We start from the raw sequence: 11366 nt of genomic DNA, 5'->3' as shown, positions 1-11366 counted from the left end.
TACATCTATAGAATTTCTTAAGCCTATTATATTGGAAAATATAATAATTATAGCAGATATTTTTGCCAATTCCAAGTGGCTGGGGTGATAGTACAGCAGGTAACATGTTTGCCTTGCCTGTGACCTTCCTGGATTTGAACCCCAGCATCCCACTAGCCCTGCAGCAAACCTATCAAAAATGGGAAAAGGAAACAAGTAAACACTTCTCATCTGAAAACAAATGGATGGCCAGTAGGCACATGAAAAATTCCTCATTATCACTTATTATTAGAGAAATCTAAACCAGCACTAGTGAGATATCATATAACACCACATATCAAAATATATAACACCACCGTATATCAAAATATGTAACACCACCACATATCAAAATATATAGCACCACATATTTCACATATCAATAAGAAGAGCACATATCAAAAATAATGGGGACAACCTATGTTGGCAGAGATGTGGTGAAAAAGGTACTCTCATTCACTGCTGTTGAGAATGCTATCTGGTACAAACACTATGAAAAACAGTAGAGAGTGTTTTTAGTAAACTTAGAATTGAGCAGCCATATCACTGTATCACTGTCATCCCGTTGTTCGTCAATTTACTCGAGCGGGCACTAGTAATGTCTCTTTTCCTCCCAGCCCTGAGATTTTAGCAGCCTTTCTTTACTTGTCTTTCCCAACGATTGGAAACTCTTTCAAGATCAGGGGAATGATACCTATCGTTATTGTTTGGGGCATATCAAATATGCCACAGATAGCTTGCCAGGCTCTGCCCATATGGCCATATAACCTATCAAATTTAATTGAGCAGTCACAGAACCTATAAAATTTAATTTGTGTATCTATCCCTAAAATACAAATATATTCATTAAAAAGGACATCTGCATACCATTATTCATTGCAGCACTAGCCTACAGTCAGCATATGAAATTAACCTATGTGTCTGAAGACAGATTAATGGATTATTAAGATTTGGTATATATACAAAATGGAATACAACTCTGCTTCAAATAGTCATGATATTGTGTAATATGCTACAAATGAATATAACTGGAAGATATAATGTTGAGTGAATTAAGCCAGGAGAAGAATGCTATACGCAAGATGATCTCACTTATTTGTGGTATTTAGAAAAATTGCACAACATAATTCAACATACTAAAGAAGAAATGTATAGATTTCCTTTGGACCAAAGTATAGGAAGGACAAAGAAATAAAAGGAAAGGAATTGGATGGGGTCCGAGAGAATGAGGAAAAGGAAGTAATGGGGGAGCAACAGACATGGGCTTCAGGTACACTGATAATGTGGAAGGATTATTGGTATGGAATGGGAGTAAATTTGTAATAAATTTGGAAACACTGGTGGGGAGAAGTTGACACTGGTGATGGAATCAGTGCTAGAAGGTTTGTGCCTAAAACTCAACTATCAATAACTTTGCAAATCAGAGCTTTTAATTCAATAAAAGTTTTAAAAATTGAGCTCCCAGCAATACAATTCTGGGAATATGTCCTGGAGATGCAAAAATGTATAGCAAAAATGATGCCTGCACTTATATGTTCATATCAGCACAGTTTATAATAGCCACAATCTGGAAAAAAACCCAAGTGCTGAGAACAGATGACTGGTTAAAGAAACTTTGGTACATTTACACAATGGAATACTATGCAGCTGTTAGAAAAGATGAAGTCAGGAAATTTGCATATAGGTGGATCGACATGGAAAGTATCATGTTAAGTGAAATGAGTCATAAAGAGAGGGATAGACATAGAAAGATTGCACTCATTTGTGGAATATAAAGTAACAGAATGGGAGACTAACACCCAAGAATAGTAGAGATAAGTATCAAGAGGAGTACTCCACAGCTTGGAAGCAGACTTCACATGTTAAGTGAAGAAGCAGCTCTGATAGAGAAGGGATCACCAAGCAAAGGGTGCTAGGCGGGCCCACTAGGGATGGGGGATATGTGTGGAGAGCCTCCATGGAACCGTGCTTCGTGAACACCTGTTTCTTGTTGGTTGCACCGTGCTTCGTGAACAATACCTGATGGGGAATCAGGATGTCTTGTCACGCTCACAAGTTATGGCTGGTTTATCAGCTGCAGACACTTGAGGGCAAACAGGCAGGGAGAAGTATATAAGGGGGGAAGTCACCTAGCTAGTTGGTTCTCCCTCATGCGTCCCCCTTTCCTCCTTCCTCCTCGTCCCCGTTCCCGTTCCTGATTTCTTCTCTAACGCATGAGAAAGTTCCTGAATAAATCGCAGCCAAAAGGATCTCCGAGTTGCGTGTTTCTGTGTTTCTTCGCTGGACGAAGCGGCGCGCGACAGATATGGGCTGAAAATAGACTATAGACCGAACATGATGCCCTCTTAATACCTCTGTAGCAAACCACAAAACCCAAAAAGAGAGAGCAAGCAAATGGGAATGCCCTGCCACAGAGGCAGTGTGGGGTGAAGGGAACAGGGTGGGGGTGGGTGGGAGGGATGATGGGACCATTGGTGGTGGAAAATGGGCACTGGTGGAGGGATGGGTACTCGATCATTGTATGACTGAAACATAAGTGTAAGCATGAAAACCTGTAAGTCTGTAACTTTGTCTCACGGTGATTCACTAATTAAAAATTAATTAATTTTAAAAAACTAAAAATTAAACCTCCTAAGCATCTAACTCAACATCCTTTTGTCATTTGTAGGGAGTGTCCCAGGCAGTGCTCAGGGCCCCCAGGGCTACTCCAAGCCATACTAGGCCCAGCAGTGCTTGCAGAGCGAGAAATCAAAGCCGGACCTGTACAACCCTTTGTCACTTGTGTCACTGCTTTTGTGTGGGGGTTGGGGGCGGGGATTGGTTTGGGCCACACCTGGCAGTTTTCAAAGCCTATTTCTGGCTGTGATTCGTAGTCAGACGAGTTATCCAATGGAGTGATAGCACAGTGGGTAGGGCATTTGCCTTGCATGCGGCTGACCAGGGTTCAATTCTTCCGTCCCTCTCAGAGAGCTCGGCAAGCTACCGAGAGTATCCCGCCTGCACTGCAGAGCCTGGCAAGCTACCCGTGGTGTATTGGATATGCCAAAAACAGTAACAACAAGTCTCACAATGGAGATGTTACTGGTGCCCGCTGGAGCAAATAGATTACAGTGCTATTTCTGGCTCAGCACAGGTGTGACCCCTGGCGGTGCCAGGTGCCAGGTCAAACTTTGGTTTCACTTTCAAGGTAAATGCCTTACCTCCGATACTGTCTTTCTGCCTCCACCCCACTATCCTCCCACCATCTTGACATTTCTTACCCTGTTTGTACGTTTGGACCAATAGATTCTTCTTTTTCACTGCCCTGACTTTATCTTTTCTTGGTCTCATGTTCCCATCCTCTGTATTTCTTTCCTTCTCTGCTGTAACTTGAATATTGATAGTTCTGAGCCCATCCTTCACCCTTTTCTTTATTACCCTGCTATTCTCCCAAGATAATTTTTAATCTACATTGTAATTTCCAAACTTAGGTTTCTAAAAATCACTGTGATTATCCCATAGACCATTACACTTTCCTTTTTCGTATCCTTAAGTCTTTTGAAGCTGTACTTGTTGGAGGAGTAAACTCATTGGCTCTTTTTTGCCTCTATAACTCCTCCACATTCGGCATCTAAAATATACCACACTTGTTCAAAACTTTTACAGGGTACTGGAGCAATAGCACAGCCGGTAGGGCGTTTGCCTTGCATGCAGCATGCCGGGTTCAATTCCCAGCATACCATATGGTCCCCCTACCACCGCCAGGAGTAATTCCTGAGTGCATGACTCAAAAAGAAAAAAAAAAACGTTTACAATAGTTGAAACTTATTTATTTAACACCTTGGCCCCAAATCATGTCAGTTTCAAGAAGAACTAAAAATGTTTCCCTTCCAGATCTGATTCCAGGTTCTAAGTTCAGGTGCTATTTGTGTGTGCCCAAGTAGGTACAGCTGTAAGCATATATAAATGTAAATAAATTTTATAAGCTATATCAAATAAAATTTTCATTGATGGCTACCTTAAGAATGTGGCAAGACAATGTTATTTTTATTTTTGGCAAGGTGGGACTCAAATCCAGGATCACGCCCATGTAAGGCTAATGCTCTACACTGAGCCACATCCCAGCCCTAAGTGGCAACACAAGAACTTGACTTTTTACTCTGCATTATTGTGGACTTTGCTAGAGTTAGGGTGGGGTGGGCTGAAGCCTTCCCATGTGGTATTGTAGCACTGTAGTACTGTCATCCTGTTGTTCATCGATTTGCTCGAGCGGGCACCAGTAACTCTCCCTTGTGAGACTTGTTACTGTTTTAGGCATATCAAATACACCACGGGTAGCTTGCCAGGCCTCTGCCGTGAGGGCAGGATACTCTCAGTAGCTTGCCAGGATCTCCAAGAGGGATGGAGGAATCGAACCCGGGTCAGCCGTGTGCAAGACAAATGCCCTAACCACTGTGATATCGCTCCAGTCCCCCATGTTGTATTACTAAAGGGAAAAGACTTTTCTCATAATTTTGTTTGATTTGATTGGAAATAAATGATCCATGCTCAGGACACTGAGGAGTCTGGAATTAGGGAGAACAGATTTTATTTACAAAAGACCTTTATTGTCCTGTGTAGGGCTTAGATGTCATGGATGCCCTATTGGATATACCTGTGTTTTATAAACTGGGACTGGAGCATACTACAGTGGGAAGGCCTTTGCCTTGCATGCAGCCGACCCAGGTTTGATCCCTTGTATTCCATATTCCTGATGATCCCTTGAGCACTACCAGGAATAATTCCTGAGTGCAAAGCCAGGAATAATCCCTGAGCATCACTGGATGTGGCCCCAAAACAAACAAACAAAATGTTTATAGAGGACATTCTTTGTGTAAAACATGGTTCCAGATGCAGTATAAGATTAACAAGTAAAATACCTCTCTGGTAAGGTAAGGGTGTCATTTGGAGAAATAAAAGCAAGAAAGGAGAATGAGATTATGATTTTATTTTTTTATTTTTTGGGAAAGCCCCACCTGGAGATGTTCAAGGATTATTCTTTTGTGGGAAGAGGTTCACACCTGGTAATGCTCAGGGGTTACTACTGGCTCTGTACTGAGGAATTACTCCTGGTGGTGCTCAAGGGATCACCAGGAATATGGAATACAATCCCTTATGGGATGCCAGGGATAGAACCCAGGTGGGCTGTATGCAAGGCAAACCACCCTACCCACTCTAGCCCCACAGGGTTTACTCTTGATTCTGCACCTGGGGGACCATTTAGTGCAGTGATATAACCTAGAACTCCTGATGCACTCAGCCCATTGAGTGATCTCTCTGGCCTTAGGAGATGGAGACACCTTAGTGAATTAGGAGAAAGAAGCATGAGTGGATGGAATCAGGAACGTGAACCCTAAGTCTTTTGAGCTTTTAAGGCTAGTAGACTGAGGAGATGGCACAGAGAGAGAGAGAGAAATAGAGACTGAGAGGAAAGGTCTGGGAGCCAGTGATGACGGTTTTTGAACTCCCTTGCTTTCCATTCTTTGTGTGAGTTTGAGTCTGTGTATGCACTGAACCTCAAATCACATTTTCAATCAGCAACTAGGTAAGAAACAACATTATATCTTCCATAAGGGATGACTGCAGTGTCACACCCAGAGATGATCAGGAGTTACTCCTGGCTCTAGCACTCAGGAATCACTCCTGGTGGTGCTTGGGGGACCATATGGGATGCTGGGAATCGAACCCGGGTTGGCCGTGTGCAAGGCAAACACCTTATCCACTGTGCTATCGCTCCAGCCCCATTAACTCTTGAAGCTAATCTAGGAGAGGCTCGGGGTGTGTGGGATCTTCACTAAAAATCCCTTCCAAAAGTTCTCATAGATTTTCCTTACAAAGCACAAGCAAACCAGCTCAAGTCCCAGTCATGGGGGGAGTGGCAGCCTCAAGCCCTCACACACACTCCAGGGCTGCTTCTGTGCTCTTGGGTTATGCTCTAACAGTGGCTGTGGCCTGGGAGGCTTGAGTCATCTTGTGATTTTACCCGTAATTTCTTAGGGGTACCTGGGGTCTCCTTGGCAGAGCCATGGCAAGATAGCCTAGCCACTCTGATTCATGAAGAAGCTGTCCATTTCAACTGGGAAATTCCTAGAACAACTCCCACTCCATGTTGCAGCCCTTTCATTTTGCCTCTCTCGAAGTCTGCAGGTTCTTTCCTAAAGTCCACCCTCATCTAAAAGAGTTGGGCTCTAGAAATGGTTCCAAAGGTATGAGGAAGTCACAACCCCACAAAGTCCCCCCAGCACCCCGAAGTGTGGCCCAAACACGAAGAACAAGAAGAAGGAGAAGGAGGAGGAGGAGGAGGAGGAGGAGGAGGAGGAGGAGGAGGAGGAGGAGGAGGAGGAGGAGGAGGAGGAGGAAAAGTTATTTTTCCTGTGGAAGTTTAAAGCGCAAATTACAGGAGAATAGGTTCTTCTATGTAGGAACACTTCTAAGCCATTGGTTAAAGGGTTGCCAGGAAAATGTAAACTTGGAATGACAAACACTGGACATGAGAGAAGGCTAAGCCTTTCCTGGGCCTTCTATCAGACCTAGGTGCTGGTGGGTGAAACTCACTCTTTCTGCCAGAGGCTGGAGGCCTTGACCATCCTTGACCAGTGGAGCTTCTTGACCATCCACCTTCCCATTTCTAGTGCCATGGGAACTTGGTTTCTGTTTCTGAAAATGCCCACTTCCCCAATATGCTCCTTATGCACCTGCAAGGGTGGGGGAGGGGAGGAGGGCACGTTTACTATTGCTGTTGTTATGCTATAGAAGTACAAAATTTCAGGCTTGGTTTGAGTGAACATCTGGAAGTTAAAACACTGAAGTCTCATGTTAATTCAGCAAAATGTGTGTGTGAACACCATGACCAACTGTCCAACCTCCAGTCTTAGCAACAATAAAGGGAAATGACTTTTTAAAATAATTTAAAGGAGAGGAAGGGCCAGAGAGACACCCCACATGGCTGGTAGGCACGTGGAAGCCCTAACTTTGATCCTTGGCTCCACAAGGAGCAACCCTCAAGCACTAGGCAGGGAGTAAGCCTTGAACACTGCTAAGTGTGGCATCAAAAAAAAATAAGTTAAAAGGATGGAAATAATGAATTAGAATTAAAGAAGAAATCTTTAGAGATGAGAGAGATATGGAGCTAAGATTCCTGCCTTGCACCCAGCTGACCCCGGTTTTAATCCTGGTACCACATATGGCCCACTTTGCCCCATCGGGGGTCATTCCTGAGCACAGACCAGAGCCAAGAATAACTGAACACTGGAGATTCTGGCTCACCATTACCCCCATCTACAACCCACCCGTCCTCCAATGTTACTAAACTCAGCACTTTAGACAACTTCAACTGTCAAAATTACTTTTCATGAGTCTTCATTCACACCTTGGTTATCAATTTGTGAATTTGTGTCTTTGTTCAGTCTGTACTGTCTCCAGCTCTGCTTCTAATTCTCTACTATGTTTTTGTTTTGGGGGCACACTTGTGGTGCTCAGGAGTTACTCCTGGCTCTATGCTCAGGAACTGCTCTTGGTGGTGCTCAGAGGACCATAGGGGATGCCGGTGATCAAACCCAGGTCAGCTACATGCAAGGCAAACACCCTACCTGCTGTTCTATAACCCCAGCTTCTCCACTTTGGGAGGGTGTGTTTGGGGGTCATATCAGGCAATGTTAGGGATGTTACTCTTGGCTCTACCCTAAGGAATTATTCCTGGCGGTGCTCATATGGTTTGCTGGGAATCCAACCCAGATTGGTGGAGTGTAAGCGCCCCTACCCTCTGTACTATCTCTCCAGTCCCTTTCTTCAGCAAGCATATCCCCTTTGTCCATTCTGTTGCTATATTTTATACCACATGTGAGTATGATCATCCATTATCTGTCTTTCTCCTGATTTGTTTCACTTAACATGACACCCTGGAGCTCCATCAAAGTTGTAGCAGACCACAAGGATTCATCTTAGAGCTAAGCAGTATTAGCTCATTGTGTGTACTCCTTTACCCACTCGCCTGATGCTGTGCACTCAGCTTGTTTCTAGATTTAAGCTACTATAAATAGCACTGTAGGGGACATAGGCGTGAGTGTATCTTTTTGAATTCGTGTTGTGTTGATGGGGTAGATTCCAAAGAGTAGATATGACTTCTATGGCAGTTTCTGTCTTAATTTTTGGAGCTCTTTCTCTCCTGATGTCCTTGATAGTTCTCTATCACTCCCAGCTGGAGCTTCCAGCGCAAGGCTCCGCCTCTCCCTCCTGCTTCTCCTCTACCTACTGCACTGCTGCAAAAGGGCAAGCCCCAATGGTTCGCCAGGAATCAGCTGTGCCCGCTGGCGAGGTGGGGAAGTAGGGGGTGGAGGAAATGGCTGGTATCCAATAAGAAGCACGCAAGCTGGGAGGGGCTTTGCCGAAAAGACCTTGAAATAAGGCTCAGGCCCAGCCACCGCGATAACTGGGCTCCCAGCTTCTGGTTAGCGGGATCATGGCTACTAGCTCGCAGTTCCCCACGCTTGTGCAGCTGGAGCAGCGAGAGGGCGCGTTCTTCGAAGTGCATGGCAACCTCACCAAGAAGCCCGACTGGTTTCTCTCTGACTACTTGAAGAGTCCGAAGGCAGTTCACCTGGAGGGGTGGATGGTGGAGGCGATCTTCGGTGTGTGGCCGCCTGGGAGGGGTGGAAAATGCAGCCTCAGCCCTGATGTTTCCTCCCTCCCCCTCGCCTGCATAGAAGCTTCCCAGCACAGCAGGTCCAGGGGGCGCTACCCCAGTGCACCCCACCCCTGGCTCCTTTCCGTCTCCAGCCCCAGCCCCTTACTGCCTCTCTTGTTTCCCAGGCAGGCCGGGGTGGAAAGTACATCCCTCATGTCGTGTGTACGTCCCAGACCCTCCTCCATGTGAACCGGTGGGATCCCGCGGGCAAGGCTGAAATTCTGATATTCGGTCGTCCTTACTACCAGCTGGACGTGTCCAAGATGATCTGGAACTTGGCTGACTGTCACCACCAACTCCGGGCTCAAAGTAAGCTGCAGGGGGGCTGGAGTGATAGCACAGCGGGTAGGGCGTTTGCCTTGCACGTGGTCGACCCGGGTTCAAATCCCAGCATCCCATATGGTTCCCTGAGCACCGCCAGGGGTGATTCCTGAGTGCGTGAGCCAGGAGTGACCCCTGTGTATTGCTAGGTGTGACCCCTAAAAACAAAAAAGTAAGCTGCAGGGAGTGGTGAAGGGGTGGCCGGGAAAAGCCTCCTGGGTTCTGGGGGGGAGGGCCTAGCCCAGATGCGTCTCGGCTTCTCGGTCAGCAGAATCTTCACTATCTTTGGGAGAGAGATTTTGTTTTCTCAATGGATTGACACGCACTTCCATGTGCTCAAGATTCCGCCCCCCCCCCGCCCCCACGGTTCGGCTGGGACGGGCAACACCCTTTACGGAGTATCCACTAATCTTTCAGGGTCCCAGAAGACGCTTGTCCAAGAGACCGGGGCCAGGCGCTCCACCAACCGCTTCCGCGAGGCCGGGACCCAGCGCTCCCCCGACGCGCTCCGGGAGGCTGCGACCCAGCGCTCTCCGGACTCACTTCGCGAAGCAGCGACCCAGTGCTCCCCCGACGGGCTCCGGGAGGCGGCGATCCAGCGATCCCCCGACGAGCTCCGCGAAGCGGCGACCCAGTGCTCCCCCGACCCGCTGCGGGAGGCCGGGACCCAGCGCTCCCCCTACTCCCTCCAGGAGGCGGCGATCCAGCGCTCCCCCTTCTCGCTCCGGGAGGCCGGGACCCAGCGCTCCCCCGACGCGCTCCGGGAGGCGGCGATCCAGCGTTCCCCAGACGCGCTCCGGGAGCGGGCGATCTAGCGCTCCCCCGACGCGCTCCAGGAGAAGGGGACCCAGCGCTTCCCCGAAGTGCTCGGGGAGGCTGCGACCCAGAACTCCCCCGACAGCGCTTCCCTGAGCCGGGTTATCGGATCCTAAAGGCATCTCAGGTCGGGGAGAGTAGTAGGCAAGTGGAAATAATCCTTTTCTTGTTTTTCTAGGTCCCGCTTCTACCCTGGAAGCTTCCGATAAAATGGTGTGCATTGTTAGGTGTTCCCTTCTACCTTTGCAAAGAAAACTCTGAATCCTAAAAGAATGAAATTTCCCCTGTTAATTTACATTAACTGTCTGTTAATTGGCTAGTGGAAGGTTGCAGCGGCGGCGAGGGAAAGGCACCTTTCTCTTAAGGCAAATCTTTCTTGAGCTGCTCTCTACCCAGAAGCTGGGGAAACCCTTCATTTCTAGCCTGAGAGGCAGCAGGCTTCCTGCTAGCTGCGGGTGCTCCTACTATTCTCCTTACCCTTGTGCATCTGCCTCTTCCAGGTGAAAGGTCTTTCAGTGAGCTCTCTCGCTGGAAAACCTCTCCAAGCCCCAAGCAGTTTATACTTTTAAGTGACCTGGTTCCAACCCGTTCCCAAGAGCCTTTGGGTGTCTGGTGTAAGAACTGGCAAGGAGGGTGGGTTGGAAGAAAGGCCTAGGCTATCCAGACTGTCCTTTGACACTAGGGACAATTTAAACTCAGAATGCAAGCTACGTTTATATTAATAGTTGACAATATAAACTCAGAACATACGCTACTTGGGTACAGATTTTGATTCTGCCATTTACTTGTATGATAGAAAAGATATTTAAGTTCATTGTACATTATTTTCCTTACCTATAAACTGAGAGGCCAAAGACACACTGCCTTGTACCTAAAAAGAGTTGGATCTGATCCCCAGCACCTCCCTGAGCACCAAGCCAGGAATAGCACTTACGCATTGTTGGGTGTGGCCCCAAACCATAAATAAGAGATATAATAAGCTTATTACCTTCAAATAGCTTTCCATCACTCACTTTGTTTTAGTGAAAACATTTTTGTTGATGCATATTATTCAAAAAACATGCAAATCCAAAAATGTGAGAAAGACTGAACCAGAAGAGAATACATCCATTTAGCCAACATGCAGAGAAGAAAAGGAACCATGACAATATTACAGAAGCCCTGGCTGTATTCTCCTCAGGGATTAATATACTCCAACTGAAATACATGAAATTGTTAGATTTACCAATGTTTTAAGTTGCTGTGGTGCTGTTATGAGTGCATCATAATTTAGTCTTGCATTTTTTTTGTTTTGCATATTTTGGTTGCTTTGTATTGGGACTGTAATAGTGCAAGGTATGCACCGTATCCGCTGTACCATCTCTCTGGCCTTGTTTAGTAATTTTTTTGGGTTTTTTTGTTGCTTTTTGGGTCACACCCGGCGATGCTCAGGAATTACTCCTGGTGGTGCTCGGGGGACCATATGGGATGCTGGGAATCGAAGCCGGGTCTGCAGCATGCAAGGCAAACA

General features: G+C 46.5%; 1 protein-coding gene across 1 annotated transcript; it reads left to right on the top strand.

Moving 5' to 3' along the window:
• The first annotated feature begins 8494 nt into the window (after positions 1-8494).
• Positions 8495-9855, top strand: LOC129404359 (KH domain-containing protein 3-like). Its single transcript, XM_055136714.1, has 3 exons — positions 8495-8663; positions 8849-9028; positions 9458-9855. The coding sequence occupies exons 1-3, from the start codon at positions 8495-8497 to the stop codon at positions 9853-9855; spliced, it is 747 nt and encodes a 248-aa protein (XP_054992689.1).
• The last annotated feature ends 1511 nt before the right edge of the window (positions 9856-11366 follow it).

This window comes from Sorex araneus, chromosome 4 (assembly GCF_027595985.1).
Source record: "Sorex araneus isolate mSorAra2 chromosome 4, mSorAra2.pri, whole genome shotgun sequence".
In the NCBI taxonomy this organism is placed as follows: Eukaryota; Metazoa; Chordata; class Mammalia; order Eulipotyphla; family Soricidae; genus Sorex; species Sorex araneus.
Note: the sequence above shows the minus strand (reverse complement) of the source record. Positions and strands in the feature narration are given on the sequence as shown.